The 20,326-nt window shown below is 38.1% G+C and overlaps 1 protein-coding gene across 1 annotated transcript in view; it reads left to right on the top strand.

The window, feature by feature from the left end:
- The window catches only part of LOC121657225 (CUB and sushi domain-containing protein 3-like), a 364,605-nt gene that overhangs the window by 318,188 nt on the left and 26,091 nt on the right, over positions 1-20,326 (top strand). The window contains exons 46-58 of the mRNA XM_042012632.1: positions 2,663-2,808; positions 4,901-4,981; positions 6,551-6,664; positions 6,756-6,944; positions 7,164-7,310; positions 9,561-9,749; positions 11,247-11,432; positions 11,722-11,916; positions 12,949-13,122; positions 14,908-15,081; positions 18,699-18,872; positions 19,580-19,765; positions 19,950-20,123. Of these exons, the coding sequence (XP_041868566.1) occupies positions 2,663-2,808; positions 4,901-4,981; positions 6,551-6,664; positions 6,756-6,944; positions 7,164-7,310; positions 9,561-9,749; positions 11,247-11,432; positions 11,722-11,916; positions 12,949-13,122; positions 14,908-15,081; positions 18,699-18,872; positions 19,580-19,765; positions 19,950-20,123 (2,129 nt within the window). The remainder of the gene's footprint in view (positions 1-2,662; positions 2,809-4,900; positions 4,982-6,550; positions 6,665-6,755; positions 6,945-7,163; positions 7,311-9,560; positions 9,750-11,246; positions 11,433-11,721; positions 11,917-12,948; positions 13,123-14,907; positions 15,082-18,698; positions 18,873-19,579; positions 19,766-19,949; positions 20,124-20,326) is intronic.

Below are 20,326 nucleotides of genomic sequence, written 5' to 3'. Positions count from 1 at the left end.
TTTCTCAGCGGTCTTCAGTGTCCAGAGCCAGCTAACCTGACAGTCACTAAGTCTGCTAATTGGTCTCATACTGGGAGACTTACTACAGGAAATCTTTGCAGGACTCATCAGATGTGTCAGATGCTACCCTGTATTGTGCAACCTCTCACTGTATATGTTGACATCGTGTACTAATAACTGTTAACAGCAAAGCAAAGAGAAAAACTACTCTCTTAATCACTGACTGTAAATCAAAGAAGGGGTGGATTTCCTATGTAGCCTGACATGGATAATTAGCCCCATCCAAAATCACCTAACAGCTGGAAATAATCATTTCATTTAGCTCCATCATGATCCTTTTTAATCACAGGTAATGAGTCGGCTGTGTTGGTTAGTTCCAGTCTGACAGTTGGGGGTTGCTGTCATTAGAGGTGAAATATGCTCATGATGTCACGCTGTGAAGCTGACCTGCGAGTTCATCGAAAACTTTCTGAGTGCTTTCTGTGGTAATCGTATAACTTTCATACTAACTTAAGTAAACCCAAGTCTACGTCAGGAGTCCATCCTTCTTTAGATCTGACAATTTGATCAGCATTTATGATCTTGAGCATCTTCACAGAAAGATCAGAGTTACACATTAAGCAGAATGTGTTCTTTTGTAAGTGAATCAGGTTATATCTCAATGAACTTTGTGACATTGTAGTTGGGATTGTTTGGAGATGGAGGATGAGGTTATAGCCAAGCTGGATGCGCCAAGTTTCTGACTGCAGGTAGAGAACTCCTTAGACTAAAACAACTTATTGGTTGTTGCATTTAAACTGAATTAGATGTTAACCGTTTATGAATTTAGCAGCTGATTGGGGTTTTTGATATTTGAATTTATGGTGAATAAAGTTTAAAACTTTAATGCAATAAAGTGTTCAATAATAATCAGTGACAGATGCTCAAAAGTTAAAGAAAAAGCAGAAGCAGGTTTTACTCCAGAGCAGATGTGGTTAATTGTCTCTGTTTAACACAAACATGCTTATTACATTTCTCCGGTTTAAATGGTATCCCTATAGAAAAGTAGTAAAGCCTAATTTATTGAACATCGGTGCACCCGTAAGTGGATCTATTTCATCATTTGTAAGAAAAACCAAATAGTATTAACAGTATTGGAAGATGAGTCAAACAGTAAACAGCTGTATTCTGCTGTCATTATTCTTATACTGCTGAAATAGTGGAAATAATAATAATAATGTGTACATCTTTAATGATCTCTAGTGTACAAATTTAAGATTTACAGCAAAGCAAAATTTACATGATATATTTAATTTCTTACTAAATAGAAATAGTGCTGAATGTAGATTTTATACTGTTAAAGTACAAAAAGAGATGAATATCCAAGTAAACTTACATGTAACTAAACTTCTGCATCCTCAGTTTTATTCTGGCACAGGAACATTCGGAACATTTTCAGAGTACAGACAGGAATATAATCCAGCTGATTGTTTGTAATTAAAATTTGGCTGTAATTCTTGTAGGTAAAATCTGTTATGTTTATAATAACAACTTCAAATTCTTTTAGGATTAATTTCTTTACAGGACATTTTAGACAAAAGAAGGGTACTTTTTTCACATTTCTTCTGAAAACTGCTAAAATTTGAGATTAGCAACACTACAAAGCTGGTATTTTGTCATTATGTTAAAAAGAAAAAAAAATATTTACTTTATTTTACAGAGGGGCAGGTTTAGGAGGTCAGCCATGTGTTTAATTAGGCTTAAGTAGTAACTGGTGTTGTACCTAAGGTTGTCAGTTGTGTCTTTGTATCCACTGTAGAATGAGTCATTGAGATTTTTGTGGTATTTTCCAGCACAATCTTTGTGTAGCCAGCCCTTGAACATCTGGTACTGGTCTGTTACTGGTCCTGGTTGGTCTGCTGGTGGTCATAAAAACACAGAACTGCCTCTGGATCACAATATCACTTGCATTGATGACTTTGGGGTAGAGAGGGCACTCAAACCCAGAAGACAACATCCTTGTTTACTCCACATAGGCACTTTTTTTTATGATAGCCGCATACCTGAAAAAGAAGTCAACAGATTACTTACTAGTGGATTTATGATACAAACTGGTACAGAGAAACAACAATTAAAATGCTTTCTCTTACCATTCTTTCTCTACATCACTAGTCCAACTTTGCCTTTTATCTGTGATTGTTTACAATCTTCACATCCAATAAAGTTTGAACAAAAAAAGTTCAATTTCCAGTAAGCACCGAATAACCAATAACATTCACAAAGAAGAACTGTTGCTGTCAAGGTCATCTGACGTCCGGAGTAGAGTTGAGATATTGCGGTATCTCCTGTGCTCCAGCACTTTGTCATAAAATATCCATCTGCATGTGCAGTCAATGGAGCAGCTCCAGTTTTCTCCTCATAAATATTACCAGTTCCCCTCCATCTTTTATTCTAGCTGCGAGAAACCAATTTCTGATCGCAAACAGCCATCAAACTGTCAGAGATGACTGCAGTAGCTTCTAAAAATGATGTTTTAGGTAGATTTTCTGCCCCATTGTTCAATAACAACAGATCAGGTCCATTCCTTTTAAGGGTTTTTCATTTCTAACCGCTCGTTTTCTTTGTAACACACTTTTTTCCCCCAACAATTGAGAGTGTTTTTTCTGTTTGTGTTTGCCAACAGGGATGGTCCAGATCAGTCATCCCCTCAGATTGGCCAGTTCAGTGGGAACACGGCTTTGGAGTCTGTCTACTCAACCTCCAACATCATCCTCATTAAATTCCACTCTGACTTCTCTGGATCTGGCTTCTTCGTCTTAAGTTATCATGGTAAGACAGTGGCCATACACACTTTCACTGAGCAAAGGGGGAATATTTGTGAAATGTACAGTAAAAGTGGATTCTCTATCACTCTTATTGACTGTTTTCTCTGGAGCTACTGTGCCTTTCTCAGGGTAAAGTGATTGCGGTGTCATTAGTTGTAGCTGCTGTGATGAGACTTGATACTTATTTGTTGAGCTGAATTAATTTTACCCTCAACCTCATAAGTTTGTCTCAGACTGCTTCTTTTGAATAATTGTGCAAGTTTTAGAGTGATGGTTATGATGGCTTGGAGAAGAAGCTGTTCTGGAGTTTTAGATTTGATTGTTCAGTATCTAGTAAAGACAGAAAATGCAGAAACATAAATGTAAATTCACGGACAAACTACAGAAAAAGTTTTCATCTTGGTGATAATTCTTGGGAAGCTCAGTAGTAGCCAGTCCACACAATCATGATGGCTCATATGATATACTACACACACACACACACGCTTTACTAGAGCGTCCTCTTTTTGACCAACTCAGATCTGGTCACCCTACCATATGCTCTTTACAGCCACCATGATAAGCTGTCATCATGCTGTGCATGAATTTTTGCAGACACAACATTGTCAGCAGACCATATCATCCTCAGATGAGATTTGATTGGACAGCATGCCTTTAAATGAGTTCAGCTTTCCTTCCTCTTTCCATACTTCACATCTAAGCCTCTGTCCCTTTTCCTCATGCAGCCTGTGTTCACTTCTTCTAGAGGTTTCCCTTCAGCTCTTTTTAGGGAGAATTTTACGGGTCGCTTCTGAGAAGGCCTTCCCTTTTCCCATATGGAGAACATGTAGTGCATGAATTTTTGCTGGCAGGTTTTAACTATCAGCTGTCACAATCATGAACACCACCATCTGGTGGGTCCAAGTGTGTTTCCAATTTCTGTTTTATTGGACAATGAGAAGGAAATGACACAGAAGATGGAGAAAATGTAGAGGTGACGGATCATGGTGGTGTTTGTTATTATATTTTCTGGTCCCTTCCGATCTGTCAGACAGTGCAGTGTGTCCTGTTTGATTATCAACAGGCTGTGCTGAAATTTCTTTAGAAATAAGATATAACAATGAAACACAATAAGCCTGTGTTTCTTACTCGGTGTCCTTTGGTGACCAAATTGAAATTCAGAATGTCACTGCTGGCATCCAGGCGGGCTGTGAAAGTGCAAATTTACTTTCAAATGCCAAATAAACCCAAAAAGCAACATAAATCCACTGTTGGGGATATTTATCTCTGTCGTTGTCCTTCTATTTATTTATCTTTGGGTCAAGACTGAATGCCAGTGCTTCCATACAGACACAAGGGCCATACAGTGGTGGAAAATGTTGTAATGTTGTCATGGATATGAGACTGAGAAAGCAGATGTGACATGAATGTGAAGGTAGATATAAAAATGGTCTTCGAGCTTAGTGAAATCAGTGACTGCTTGCAATCATCCTTTCCTAACGCTCAGAGGCATAGACAGTGTGGACCTCACAAACATGCAGACATTCAGACATGTTGGCACACACGCACACACACCACAGGGCTTTGATATGCATGAGAGCAGCAGATACTATTGGCAGGTCTCATTTTCATAGTCAATTTCATCCTGACTTATAGCCCTCAGCCCTCTCTCCCTCTCTCGTCCTCCACTCTGTCTGTCTGTCTATATTTTCGCCCTCTCTCTCTGTTAGCGAGTGATCTACACTCATGCAGTAATATTGATTACAGCCTTCAGCTCAGATGCTGTGAAGTCAGTTCCTTCTTATGATTCAAGGCAGTGTTGAATCTATGCAGCTGCTCTGTTTTTCATTCCATGCTTGGCTGACCTGACCATCTGAACTTAAAAAGTGAAGTTTAACTGATATAACCACAATTAAAAATCAAAACAGGGTGTGTCGCTGTTTGGTGCTTTGGACTGCAGATGTCTGGGCACTTACAGTAAACAATGACTTAGCTTTTTTTCCCCCTCTTTCATTCTCAATCCATCCAGGTTTACAGATCACATCCCTTTTCAGTGGATTTTATATAATGTCCCTCTCTTCATCCTCTCTCCTCTCCTCTGCTGTCTGTGCTCCCAGCCTACCAATTAAGGGTTTGCCAGCCTCCCCCAGAAGTGCCCAACGCTGACATACTGATGGAAGATGGCGAGCTGGAGATCGGTGAGCTGTCTACCTGTCATGCCTTTAGATGGGTCAATTTGACGGAGAATGCAAACTGGAAACTTGAAACTTTCCAGTTGCTAAGCGATGGTGCATTTGGTGCTTTTTGCAATACATTTTTATGTATTTTATCATTTGAATCATATTCCCTACATTACTGGTGAAACATTTTTGTATCCTGGCCTTAGGTGAAGGACATGAACTTAAACATTTTGGACAGGTGTATTTTTACTACTGCGTTGCATCATTTCTTTTCCCTTAGATCTGAAGAGACAAGTTGCTGTGGGTTTGAGAGCAAAATGTGTTCTGTTCCAATGTAAAATTTATTGTGAACAACTATTTAGGGTTGTTTTTATACGTTTTTATTAAATAATGTAGTGAGTATTTAAGCTGAGGACATATTTGGATTACAGTCAAGTCAGACAATTTTTACCATGAAGCTATACCATTGTTGTACATGCAGAATGTGATTTGTATTCCAGCAAAAATGAGCAAAGCCTTGCCTATATTTATTAGCTGAGTGTTTTCCATGCAAGGCCAGACTCTTACTGAGTCTTTTTCTTCTTAATGGTATAGAAGGTCATTCCTGCCCTGAAAGCCCTGGGGAACAATAACTAAAAACTTACAATGCGGATTAATGACTTCTAATTACAATGTTGGTAATGTATTTTTTATAGAATGTTTTGAAGCAAAACTGTGAACCTAATTCTACTTTACCAAGAATGGATGATCCAGCTGAGAATTCTGTCTAAATCCTGACCGAGTATTAAAACTAAACAGACTGCTGAGAGCCCGAAGATCTTTCAGAATAATGTAAATGATTATAGATTATTATAAATTGATTAACAATTTGCCAATACAGGCTTTACTCCTGAAAGACTCAAGAATGCTGCTCTATGTACCCAGTTTTTTATTTCTGGAAATCAAGCTCTGATCCCTGTGGGCCACTAGCCTGCAGGTTTTAGGTGCTGCCCTGTTCTAACATACCTGATACAAATTAAATGGATCAAACAGGTTGTTGTTAAATTCTCTATAATGACCTGTTAATTAATTCATTTAATTTGGAGGGGTGTTGGAGCAGGGAAACATATAAAACCTACAGGACTGTAATAAGGTTCCTTTTGAAGCTGCTGTATTCCAGCGTTTTTTACTACCCTCAAATTCAATACAAAACAATGCCTATGTTTTTTTTTTTGTTTTGTTTTTTTTATTTATTTATTTTACCAGGTTTGTAAATGCCCTAGACTGGAAATATAACTTTAGTCTGTGTGATTCACAGTAAGTAAGAAGTAAAGAAAATATTTGAAGACTGAAAAAGGCCAAAAAACAAAGCTGGTGGGGTTGAGGAGTAAAAAGTACAGCATTTCTCTGTAAGTTTAATGGATTTATGGCAGAAATGCACAAGAACAGAAGCCTAAAATGGTGTGAAATGAAAATATTTAAGTAGCTATAATCTGTAAAGGATGAATAAAGACATCACTGACTGTATGTTAGAGAATAAAAGAGTTCTATCATTAGATTGTCCTTTTATTCCTACCTCTACCCCTTACACTAATTTTGTGTTTCTAGGTGACATCATCAGGTACAAATGCCACCCTGGATTCTCATTGGTCGGCAGTGACATTCTGACCTGTCGATTAGGAGAGAGACTACAGATGGATGCACCACCTCCGACATGCCAAGGTGTGAATTAAGATTTCAAACACCTGATCCTGACTACTTTGAAGATAAAAGCGTGTACTCACCTAAAACTGCAAATTTTCTCACCCTTTAGTTCAATGTCCTGCGCACGACGTGCGATACGACTCCTCGGGTGTCATCCTGAGCCCCGGCTGGCCAGAAAGCTACCCCAACCTCCAGATGTGCTCGTGGAGCGTTACAGTAGAGAAAGGATACAATGTCACCATAACCTTTGAGAGTTTTCACACTGAGAGAGAATTCGATGTACTGGAGATTTTTGATGGTAAAAAGAAAAACATTCTTTAACAGACACAGTGACACATGTTTTAATAAGATTACAGCTTTGAAGCACAACATTTGTCAGAATGACATCTTAACACATTTTATTAAAGAGGTAAAGTAAAAGAAAACGAAACAAAACATAAGAACGGATGGCAGTTCGTCATTTATTCTTCGTCTTTTTTTTCTCTTTCTTTCTGCTCTTTTTCTCGATGTCTTTCAGGTTCCACACCCAACAGTCCCACTCTGGCTACACTGAGTGGAGATCCGCCCACACCCTTTAACATCACAACCTCTGGTCACCAGTTTCTAGTCCGCTGGTCATCAGACCATGGCACCAACAAGAAAGGCTTCAGAATTCGCTATGTTGGTGAGTACCAAAGTATGTATCCCAACTTTACTTTACTACTACTTTATAATATAATGCATGGAAATAAGGACAGGAGGTAGACAGAGACAGACCGAAGGATTAAAAAAGGCACCTTTTCCACCTGAGTTTTTAAAGGTGTGAAACTTGCACACTTGGTGATTTTATGAGGAGATATTTTTGAAAAATGTATCTACAGTATCAGCAATTCAGCTCATATTTGCACTTTATTTATTCATCTTCTGCATGTTGTCCTACCCAACTTCTGTCTGTCTCCTAAAGGGGTTTACTGAATTGCATTATGGGTTAGCGCTTAAGTTTTATCTGTCCAAAGAAGGCTGGATGAGCGCAGCTGCTGTTTTACAGCAGGCTTTGCATTCAGTCGGTCTTTTGTCTCGGCCTGCTGAGTGTAACTTCAAACTGTTGGGTAATGAGGCTTGAGTGCTTTATTCAAGGGCATTTTTGACAGTTAAAGAGTAGGAGACAATTTTACCTGTTCACTTTGCTTATGCACTCGCCAGGCTCTTGTCAGGAGGCTGCTGCCTTAACCTTTAAAGCACCACTGTGCTGTATGATGAATTATATGCTGAAGAGTAACAGAAAAGCCTCTGAAGACACTCAGTAACCTTCTTTGGTAGCTGTGATTAATGTGAGCATCGGCAAAAAGCGCTAAACATATGTTGTAAGCCTACTAATAACAGAGTTCAACTACAAGAGGGTTTTTAACCTGCAAAATCAGGCGGATGACACCACAGTTCTTCCTGTAAGAGACCAGAATGTGCAGAGTTTAATTATAAAGAAAGAAATGTAGATTTTATTAAAATATGTTTTTAATTATATCAAGATAAGTTGTCCTTTTCATTTAAAATGAATAGAAGTGTGACTGATATCAACCATTTACAGCCTTTGGTGTTAAATCACTGCAAGGAAAAGATATTTTCAATCACTGTAAATACAGGTAGTCTGCTTTTCTTATAAAATGATTCAACTTTAATACATGTAAAAATCAACTCTTTTAAAAGACTATTTATTGCACTATGCTTGTAAAAGCCTCAATGGCAACCTAAAAGGAGCACATACTAATTCTTAAGTGGGGCCATTTTCTTTTAGTCCACCACAGATGCAGGGTCAGTATACTCAAGAGTATAAAACCAGGCCAGTTAACTTTGTTTTGCGCAGTTTTGAAAATTGGATATACACCTCAGTAACCTTTCCATGATATGACGGAGGGAGAAACATAATCAAACCATCACAAGTAACTTATTATAGTACATATTGGCATCATTGTATGGTAATCTTTACATTGCTGTACACACTGACACAAACAGGGATGTGAATAATCTGCAAACTTAGACAGCTACTTAATTTTGTTGCCAGGTTGTTGGCAGCCACAACAGGACTTCCTCCTGTAGATGCCAATATTGTCTGGAGTTGAAAATTAATGTTTCTTGTTGTAAGATAATTTTATGAAATTGCTTATAAAAATTGATGACTTTGTGAACATTGTGTCCAGTGTAATGTCTGACATCTGCTGTAAGTCTGATCATTGACAGCTCGATTAAAGGGCTTTGCCAAGGGGGATTTTTCATTTTATTATTTGAAATCCATAAAGCTTGTTGCTGTAGATGAATGCTAACTGGCTGAAAAACACTTGTTCTTCAAGATTTAATGGCAAGGTATAATCACTAGTATGAACATGGCTATTAATACTTGTACATTTTGTCTAGTTGTAGGAGATATATGTTGAGGTATGATGCCCTCTCATTGCCACCAATTGCATAGCATATTCTGCACAACACAATTTTGTGCAATGTTTTCCAAAACTGCTGTCTCTAAAATTGATATGCTATACACAAACAAGCCATCATGTACTATACATCAGTCTTTTGGAAGGGATCTTGTTTCATAAATAAGTAGGGACTAACACTGAGGAAATGTTAAGGGCATTCACAGTCACAAACTGCAGTTTTATGACAATAAACCAACATTTCAGTGAGACTGCAATTATTCCTAATCCTCTCTTATGGTGCACATTTGCTGTATAAATCTGAGTTTTTCTACAGTAGATATACGAGTAGTAAAGTACTAAACAACATTGTTGCAAAAACATTGTTTTAGTTCTTGTACATTTATAGAAAGATGTTGAACAGCAAAGAAGGAAATTGTAAAAGTGTTGCTTCTGTCTACATTCTGTTTCAATGACAGTGAAACAATCTCAAAGCTTTTTCTTTTAAATGTGTTTTTTTACTGCAGCCCTGTACTGCTCTACCCCAGACTCGCCCCTCCACGGCTCCATCTCCTCTCAGAGTGGTGGACATGTTAACAGTGTGGTGCGGTGGGCATGTGACCGTGGTTACCGTCTCATAGGAAATGCCACAGCAACCTGCCGCCGCACACCACTGGGCTACCATGCCTGGGACTCTCCTGTACCTGCATGTCAAGGTGTGTTGGCATGAGTTTTTATCATCGTATGTTTCTATAGTAAAGGGTTTGGAAAGATGAATAAGCAGGTAAACAAATTACAAATGATGAGATGTTTGTAGGGTTGATTTGATCTTCTAAACAAAAACAAGCACAAGTTTTAAACAGGTATAATAAATGTTTTATTCATCAGTCACAAAATAATCTGAACAAATTGTTGAATATTTCGAAGGACTCCCAGTGTCGTCAGCATTAGCCAGCTTGATAGCCACTAGCTAGTTATCACATCTTTCTGGGCTTTTGTGTCTTTTCGGTAGGTTGAAAAACAATCTCTTGTTGTCTGTGGAACAACTGTTTATGGCAGCCAACCACAACACAATGTTTCAGCATATTTAAGAAAGTCTACAAAAATTAAAGAAAAATCTATGAGGATAGATGTTGATTTTTTTTTATTTTGTTCTGTTTCCTTTTATTGTAGAGCCCTTTGCAGACATAATGTTCACATTACATGTTATGATTTGATAGAGGTTTCGAGCTACAGCTGCATCAGTCCAAATGGATTTTCAAATTTATCCTGAAAGTGTTTTTTTTTTTTTGTTTGTTTGTTTGTTTGTTTTTTTGTTTTTTTTTTTAGCTGAGCCTGATTTTTTTTTTTTTTCATTTGTGCTCTTGTGGCATCTTTAGTTTTTCTTCACTATTTACATATATACTGAAATGTACCCATCTTAACAAGTCTCAACAGTGTTCCCTTTGGTATGACTCCAAAAGTATTCAAATAGACCTTGTGGTTCCAGAGATATACTCATTTCATTGTAGGTTTGCAATATCCAAGGAGAACTATAAACAATATGCATTCAAAGGGTTAATCTGAATCTAGCCTATTAAAAGCAGGGTGACATTTAAAACATGCAGGACAGTAGGCCTCGATAACCGGTGTTTGACATTACTGTCGTGTCAGTCCTTCAGTACAAACTGCAGCAAGTGATGAGCTTTGTCTGTAAAATAACTCCATATTACATTTAACTCTGTTTAATTGCAGCTAATGTGCTTAATGTAACCGCCAAAACAGAAATAATATCTCTTCAAAATTACAAGTAAACAAGTAAATATTTTTTTAATCTTGTTATAATTTAAATTGATTAAATTTCAGCTATGACCATTGTACCATTTCACACACCAGATAAGTATAAGAAGGCTCAGCCCACAGCTGCTATTGCAGAAAGTTTGACAGAAGTATGGCTGACTGTCAAAACTTTGTAAAATCAGGGTTAAGTGGTGCTACACACTGATCTTTTTAAAGCAACGGTGAAGCAGTTTTTGCAGCATGGATATGTTTTATCAGAATAGCTTTTAATAAGTTGTAAAGCATCTTATGACTGCATAATTTAGCTGAATATCTGCACTGAAGAAATCCCAGAATAGTTCAACATTACAAACTTACTCTGAGCATGTGACAGATGCTGGTGGGTTTCTGTTTTGTTTTACCTAAATAATCAGTGTGTATTCCTCCTCTTTTAGCTGTCTCATGCGGACCACCCAAGGCGCCTATAAACGGTGGTGTTCTAACGGCTGACTACTCCGTGGGAACAAGAGTTTCCTATTTCTGTAACGACGGGTACAAACTGTCCAGTAAAGAAGTGACGTCAGCCATCTGTCAGCCTGATGGAACATGGAGCAACCACAACAAGATACCAAGATGTTCTGGTTGGTAACACTTAAACTTTAAACACACATCCCAAATCTGATTGTGTCCCTTTATTGATGTAGATGCCACAAATATGCACATTTTTTAACCTGAAAAAATTATTATTTCCTTTAAAAAAAAAAAAAAAATCCACATAAGAAATAGTCAAAAATAAATACGACACAGGTGCTTTGCCATGTTCTTAGACAGGTATTTGCTCTGTCATGATTTCAGGACAGTGTTTATTCCTCAATACAAACAGAAGCAATGAAGCTGTGTTTTCTCTCCACTCTCCCTTTATCTCTGTAGTTGTGGTATGTCCCAGCATCGGGTCCTTTTCTCTAGAGCATGGCCGTTGGAGGATTGTCAACGGCTCACACTACGAGTACAGAACTCGCATTGTGTTCACCTGCGACCCAGGCTACTACAGATTAGGTCCTGCTCACATCCAGTGTTTAGCCATCGGACTGTGGAGCTGGAAGAACGAGCGGCCGCACTGCCAGAGTACGTGACTCATATATGTGATGATTTAAAAATTAGAACAACATACATTCATACTATGCTTTACAATACTAGTATACATGTCCCAGTTAGCAAACATTTTATAACTCAAATCAAACTAAAAAATATATCTGTGAGCGATGGAGTTTTTAGTATAGGATTGAGAAAGACTAGCTATTTTCTTGTGTTTATCATCCTTGTTGATAAGGTCTTCAAGCTTGGCAAGATCAGTTTCTTTTGCAGCATATGCATTTTTAGATATAAACATATACTGCAAAATTTACATGTGACTGTTGCTTAGTGCTAAATCTGTTTTCTCTGTGTGAGCCACACAGGAAATTGAAAAACCAGAAGAGACTGTTTGTCTGAATGTGTTTGAACACATAACAAGCTGTGAAGTCTCTACATCTCACGCAAAGTGTACCCATTAGTCTTTTATTTACTCATCTAATTCAGCTAATGACGTCAAATCTCAGCTCATGTGAAGAGATTCATACAAGCCAGACATGTGACCATACAAATCATGTTCCATGTAATACCCAGTGCTTCACTTTTGGGATAATGGAGCAACAGCTAGCTTTGTGACAGCTAAAGTTAGCATAAATCAAATCATGCTTACATGTAAACTCAACTGACAGTTTTATGTCGGCACATATGAAAGAAAAATATCATTCACTATCATTAATGGAGAATGTTGCGTTTGTTTGTTTTGATTTTTTTTTTCTTTTCTGTTAATTTGATGCAAACTTAAGGTGACACAGCTGTCATGCAATGCTAATCCTTTCAATACATGAGCTAACCTTGAAGAAATTGCATTGGGATTTAATAACATTTTGTATAACTGTTCGTTTTACTTAAAAAAATCCCATGATATGTGGATATTTACTGGGGGGGGGGTGATGGTTCCAGAGTTGCCTGATGAACAGTAACATTTCTTAATGAAACCAATGAGCTCAAGCAGCTACTCAGATTAACCCAGTGTTAAACTAGCACTCAACTGCTTTTAAATTGCTCATGTCTGACCATGTGTTACAGTTATCTCCTGCGGTGAGCTGCCTTCTCCACCCAATGGGAAGAAGATTGGTACTCAGACAACATTTGGTGCAACAGCCATTTTCACCTGCGATGCTGGCTTCATGCTGGTGGGGTCAGCTGTCAGAGAGTGCCTGTCATCAGGGCTTTGGAGTGGAACAGAGACACGGTGTTTGGGTGTGTATTGGTAGAAATGCTATTCTTTATAGTATATTTCAATATCTAGACAGTGTGATAATTTTTTTTTTATCTTAAATTCAAGGCTAATGATATATATAAAATACCTTACCATTCACACACAAAGAAACACCCATCATTAAAGAGGGAGCAGGAAAGATGTGATTTTTTTAACTCAATCTAACGAGGACAAGTATCAAAGGAAGGTCTGTGCCCTATAGCTCGTATCTGGCTGAACAGCTGATCCCCTCAGACCTCGTCTACCTCACAAGGAAAACTATCACCACCGAGCTTCAGCTGAGCTCTCTTTCTAATCTAATTCAGAATGTTCTTTTTTATTTATAAACCAGGTAGAATGTAGCTTTCTTCTGTCGGTGTGCCAAAGCCAGAGGTAAAAGGTGTTATGACATGGTGCTGTCACCTCGCCAGAGCTTCCCAGAAAACTTCACAAGCTGAAGGTGGATCTGCAATGCCGTTTGTACAGGAAAAGTTCAATAAAAGTTAACGTAAACTGATGAAGAGGCATGATTCTGTCAAAATGTAAACCCACAAGAAGTATCTAAAAATAGCAACTTCATTAATTAACTTATCTTTCAAAACTAAACTGGCATTACTGCATTTTTAAAAAGCACACTGGTGCAGTTATTTGACTTTTTTTCAGTCACCACTATAATTACGGTTAATATACACAAAATTTTGCAAAACTTTGTATGTAGTATAAGTATGATGTAATAGTTTGCTGTAAATAGGTGAATCTTTGTGAACTACTGTGATTTCCTTCCATAAAACACACAGGTGTCTGCAACGTAAAAGTAAAAAGGTAAAATTTGTCTCTCTAGTAAGTTTTTTAACATCAAAAATCAACAACTCAAATATGTCAAATGACAATGAGATAAACTTAATACGAAGTAACCTTTTCTTTCCCTTTTCGGTTCTACTTCCCTGGCTGTGGTTAAATCGTTAGCATCATTGCTGACATCAGGGATGCAGTGAAGGTTTTATCTACTGTAAAGAACAAAATCAATACTCAATCCAAAAAATCTCTGTGAGCAGAAAACACACATTCCCTTCTGACTTTGTGAAATGGCTTTTAAAGCGTCTCGTTTTAGCACTGTGCATCAATCAGACCTCTGTGGCTGAATCTGATCATTTGAAAAAAAGAAGAAGAAAGAAAGAAAAAAAAAAAAAGTTTAGTAAGGTTTTATTTTTACCAAGTCAGATTTTTTAAAGGCGCAAAGGTGTTGTGAAGGTGTTGTAAAGAATAGTGAAGTGAAACTGAGTGGCCTTTCAATTTGTAACAGAAACTCTTGTTTGTTTTCTTTTTTAAAGACTTGGTGGGCTCTGGTAGCCTTTGCAAATAGTGTAGAAAGGAAAGGAAAGTGGGCAGACGGGGGGGGACAAGACCCACTGCGATGATGACTTTGGACAGTTCAGCTACCTGGTGCCCTGAATGTTTGCTTTTTAATCTCTTTCCTGTTTTATGAGGTGTTTTCTAAGAAACCAATGTTTTTATATATGCAATGAAGGTGATGATGCAAAAGGTGCAGATAGTTGCTTTTATATGAATGCAAAATGCATAATGGATATTTTTAATTTTAACAACAAAGTATTTCAATAGTCCCTATCTAATGGGCACAGTGAGGTAGATATACCTCCTATTCTGATGCTATGTCATAACAGTAATACATACTCTGTAAATATAGAAACCAAAGATTTGCAATATTAAAGTAGCTGTTGCTGTAAAGGAAGTGCCTTCTCAAATAGTCCTGTGTGTTTGTCTTCTAGCTGGTCACTGTGGAATCCCAGAGGGCATCGTAAATGGCCAGGTGATCGGGGAGAACTTTGGGTACCGTGACACAGTTGTGTATCAGTGTCTGCCAGGCTATCGCCTCATTGGCTCATCAGTCCGAATTTGTCTCCAAGACAACCAGTGGTCAGGACAGTTGCCCATCTGTATACGTAAGAGCAACACACAAACACACATTTACCTTCCACTGCCTTAAATGACAAATTAATGCTTTTAACTTCCTTCTGTATCCATGACAACTCGATGCCTGCATTGTGTCTTCTATTAAATCCTATACAAGTGTGCATATGTTGGATTCAGCCCTTATCTTAGACCAAGTGAATAATAAAAATACAGGCCATGCACCAACTTGCTCTAAAGGACAGTCGTGCATCTTTCACACGTTAAAATTGCTGTGATCTGGTTATAAAGTGCATCTTTAACTAGGATTGGAAAATGAATACAGCGGCGTTTTAGATGCAAAGTTAAAAAGCTCAGCTTGTTTGATTTTGTTATAGATTTATCTTGCTCTTAGAGAGGAACAATCAATATAAAACATCTTTGGAACATATAACAAATCATTTTGGAGGCAAGGAATTGAAACCTATTGCATGATAAAATTAGTCTAAGGCGTTGAAGAAGAACTGGCTGAGTAGCAAAGTAAAGCAGGCAAAATGGGCAAATGATAACTGCTAAATGAGTTTGCAGTCTTCAAGTATATTCTGTAATGTCTGTAATGTAGCAGATAAAATCCAGTCATTCTTTGGCTTTGAAGATTAACATGGTTTCATTTAGAGAGAGAAAAATCCTTTAAAACTGGACAGGGTTGAGTCAGTCAGTGGGAGATGACTATACCAGGAGTGCAGCCTTGGCTATGATGCGAGCCAGCTCGTCAGTTAATAAATATCTTTGTTGTGATTCAGTGATAGCAAAAGTCAGGAAAACCTGACTATGAAGCACACTTTGGTGTGGTTGTGAATGTGTATGTGCAGTAGAATATTTATTTATTTACAAAAGATTTTAATGTTTACATCAAAATCTCAAGAGCTTAGGTTGAGATTATAATAGAAATACTAACATATGGTTACATTTCAAAGCCAGGATGCTTGTTACTGTACGCTGGCAGTGTGTGGTAGTGCTCCAAAATATGTCTAATAGTGAAATCAAGAATAAGTTTTACTCCGGTGGATGGAGAAAATCTGTACATTAAGGATGCAGATGACAATATGTACAAACATATAGTTGATTGAGTCTATTTTGATGTGAACGTAGAATTACTGTTACATAGTGGTGAATTAAAACTTTATCTATATACCAATTAAATTTCACTTTGATGATAATAAAAAATCCAAAATGGGGAAGGGGGAAGTGAAGTCATGCGCAATGATCAGGATTTTATTACAGCTAATCAGTGATTTGTATTCGAAAAATATCTCCATTTTTAAATTATACACCCGATGGTGTTTGGGATCTGCAGATTCACACCAGCAGGCTTGAAGCGGGCCAGAGGGCCAAATATGTCAGACTGATCTGAGTGAGATTATTATCAGGGCTCGAGGATACAACAGAAGGCTTTGATGTGACCAGGCTACTGTGAAGATTTTCTAAAATTGGTCGCTTGCTGCTAGTCTCATGAATGTTTTTAAGCAGCATGCAGGGCACAGCTGAGGTGGCGATGATGAGGCCAATTACTGGGTCCCTCCTCCCAGGAGCGACAGCCCATTTCATCACTAAATTAGGACCATGTTCAAAACACAGAGGCGGTCTCTGAGTGTCTATAGTACAGTAGATGGAGCTTTTTGTTTTTGATCATGACCTGAAAACAAAGCGCTGTTTAATATAGGGACTTAATAGTATGCTTTCATGTGTGTGTGTGTGTGTTTCAGTGTCTATGTGGTCTGGATGGTGTGTGTTTCTATTGCTGTTTCTGAGCTGTGCTGTTTTTATTGAGGTTATTCATGCAGGAGTTATAGAGGGAAATCATTTTACAGCCAAATTATACTGTAATTATGGAGATGAGAGGCTCTTGTTTAGAGACACAAACACAGAATGATGATGAGACTATGATGCGTGTTTGAATGTGTGCGTGTGTGTATCTATGTGCGCTGAGCTGCAGGGCATCCATACGGTGTCAGATAAATTTGTATTTTAGGCATGCAAACAAACTTGTGATTCTCTCTGATCTACTTACTTGGCTTCTGCTTCTCCCTCATCATCCCTCGTCTACATCATCTCCCCATCTCCATTCATCCTGTCCTCTCTTTTCTGGTCCTCCCTCCTGTACTCACTCTTTCTCTCCCCACTTTTTTTTTTTATCTACCATGTTTTTAGCAGCCAGCAATTCTGTTTTACTTCCGTTGGAATCCTCTCTTCCCCTCTCGTCTCTTCCCCAATAAATTTTAAACTGGATATTTTGAGAGGCGGGTGAGAGGGAGAGAGTCGGGCAGTAATTGTAAACTGCCTGTTTACACAAACATCACGCAAACCCCAAGAAGCTCCAGTGCATGAAGTTAACAAGATGAATAATTATGACACACAATGGCAAACAGAGGACACTGAGTGCTAACACAGAATAATGGAAAGTCCTACAATTTCCAAAATAATGACTGTAGACTGGGATCTCAGCTTTGTCCTGTCAGTCATTTGTTATTCTTATGATTATTTGTGAACGACTGCTGAAAGAAAAATAATACCACACAGCTTGAGAGGGTATGCATTGTTTAAATTATACATGTGTATTTTATATGATAAATAAAGTATATGATTACGTTGTTGCAAATAAATAAGTAAAAGAAGAAATAGGTCATGAAAAACTTAGAGCTGCATCTAAGTCGCATTAGTGGTCAGCTGCGGTTATTTCACAGTGACTGTCGAAGCAGCACTGCTGGCACAGAAAAAACTAAATCACAGGCATGCCTTATCATTGCAGCAGAATGTTAATGATAAGATATATGCATAAACATAATGGTATAGGAATATCCACACAAGAGAAGGAGTTATGGTGCTTTGCTGCTCTGCTAGTTAGATGACAAGAACAGTTTATAATTTTCATCCTGTGAAAGTGTCATTATCTCAAGTTAAAAGGGAAAAGATGAACAAGGTTATTGCAACAAGGTTATTGTGTTCGATCGATTATTTCTCTCTTTTAATAATTCAAATTGGTGTTGTATTACACATTCCACATCTGCATTTGTGGAATGAGCAACACAACTTAACATGTTGGTAGTGTGCCAATATCCTCTGCTACAGTCTCCTGTTGGTATTCACTCTTGTTTCGATCCATATAAGTCATGCCTCATTGTAAAGGTGACTAATCATCCTTTCTAACAATGTAATATAATACCAACAGGTATTAATAAACCAGAGAAATAACTGACCAAACAAAAATGTTGAGAACAGTCCTCCATCGATTGGAACTTTTTATTTGATGAGTGGTGGCTAAAAACTGAGGATTCCATCTACTGATGAAATACTATCCTATTTGAAATGTCACACTACACTGTACAGTATATTTCTGATCCATTTTAGATATTTATGTTTTTAATGTAGAATGTAAATTTAGGTTTAAGGACCACAGATGGAAAAATCTCACGTTATCCTGACACGTGTTTGTGGAAGTGATGTTTGCAGAATGATGCATTGCATTGTGTTCCTTTAAGATGCAATAAAGAAAAAAAAAAAAAAAAAAAAACTACATATATTTGTATTTGTACTTGTATTAGCATTTGTGTTTGTATTTGCATTTGTATGCAACTACATGTTTTGATGATTCAAACTGTTATTCCTTTAGCAATCAGCTGTGGCCATCCAGGAAGTCCCATATATGGTCGTACGGTGGGAAATGGCTTCAACCTTAACGACGTGGTCAGCTTTGTTTGTAATCGGGGTTATGAAATGGAGGGGCCTGCACGTGCTCAGTGCCAAGCCAACCGCCAGTGGAGCCACCCGCCCCCAACATGTAAAGGTGGGGAGAAAAGTTAAGTGTATTCACCCCTAACCTTATTTATTACTAACTTTTATCACTCCCCTAACCACTATTTTATTTACCCTTTCTTCCTTTTACTGCAACAACCTTATTTACCCCCATCATTTTCATTTCACTTAATTTCTACCTGACTTTAATAGGACTATAATTTCTCCTAAATATGTCTCCTAATATAAAAATGTCTAAGTTTTTGAACATTTTAATCTGCCCTGCACCTGTCTCTTCCAATTTATACACAAGACTTGTTGAAATAACAATCACATCAAGCATTTGAGGGTGTGTTTCAGTTTGTACACAAACTATCGACATTCTGCCCAGTTTACAGGATGAAGTGCCAATGAACCGACCGAAATTAAAAGAACCTGCATAACAATAAGTCCTAATGTTGCTGGGATGCTGAATCGAACACAGACAAACCTGACTCACCATATTGTTGTTGATTATCTCCTTCATCCACCCTTTTAAACAGCAATTGTGTTTATTTCTTCCCTTTTCATCACATCCTTCTTATTATCCTTACTTAATAAGAAGAATTATTCCTTAGAAATGCATTTGAAGTGCAAGAGCATCGAAAAATAGAAGGGAGGGAAGAGAGATGACCCTCTCTGGTTCATGCCAAATAACACATGCATTCTTCCTCGTCTCTGTTTCTGTTTGTATCTGTGTCTGTGTCTCTCTGTGTATAGTGGTCAACTGCTCTGATCCAGGTATCCCTGCCAACTCCATTCGGCAGAGTAAAATAGAGCATGGCAACTTTACCTTTGGCACAGTGGTTTTCTACGACTGCAACCCTGGTTATTACCTGTTTGGATCACCTGTACTGACATGCCAGCCCACTGGGCAATGGGACAAACCCCTTCCAGAGTGTATAGGTTTGTAGAGAAATATTATTACATTGTTTCTTCCTTTTACTTTCCTTGTCTTATTTTTGAGATCGTGGAAAGCTGCTAGTGTCTGAATTTATGTCTTTAGTTCTTCACAGCTTCTTCTCTCCGAGTCAGAATGACCTGTCAATCCCTCCTCCATGTCTCTCCCTGCATCTCTCTCAATCTCTAGTCGTAGATTGTGGTCATCCGGGCTCGCCCCCAAACGGTGTGCTGAGCGGAGATAAGTTTACATTTGGTTCAACGGTTCGATACTCCTGTTTGGGCGGGAGACAGCTGAAAGGAGAATCATCCCGGACATGTCAGCTCAATGGGATGTGGAGTGCCCCAATGCCCTTCTGCTCCGGTAACCGCTTTAACCTCTATTAAATATACAGGCTTTAATGTCCACCTTATCAGACGGAGTGATAGATGGACAGGGGTTTAGATGAAAGGTGAGACATCTAAAACATGTAGACTCACCAGAGTGTAAAGCAGCTCATGCCTTTATATCCTGCTGGCACACTTTAATCTCAGTCAGGGGGATGATCGAGGAGATGGATGAAGAAA

Source organism: Melanotaenia boesemani, chromosome 17, assembly GCF_017639745.1.
Source record: "Melanotaenia boesemani isolate fMelBoe1 chromosome 17, fMelBoe1.pri, whole genome shotgun sequence".
Taxonomy (NCBI): Eukaryota; Metazoa; Chordata; class Actinopteri; order Atheriniformes; family Melanotaeniidae; genus Melanotaenia; species Melanotaenia boesemani.
The sequence above is the reverse complement of the archived record's forward strand: the minus strand, read 5'-3'. Positions and strand labels throughout refer to the sequence as shown.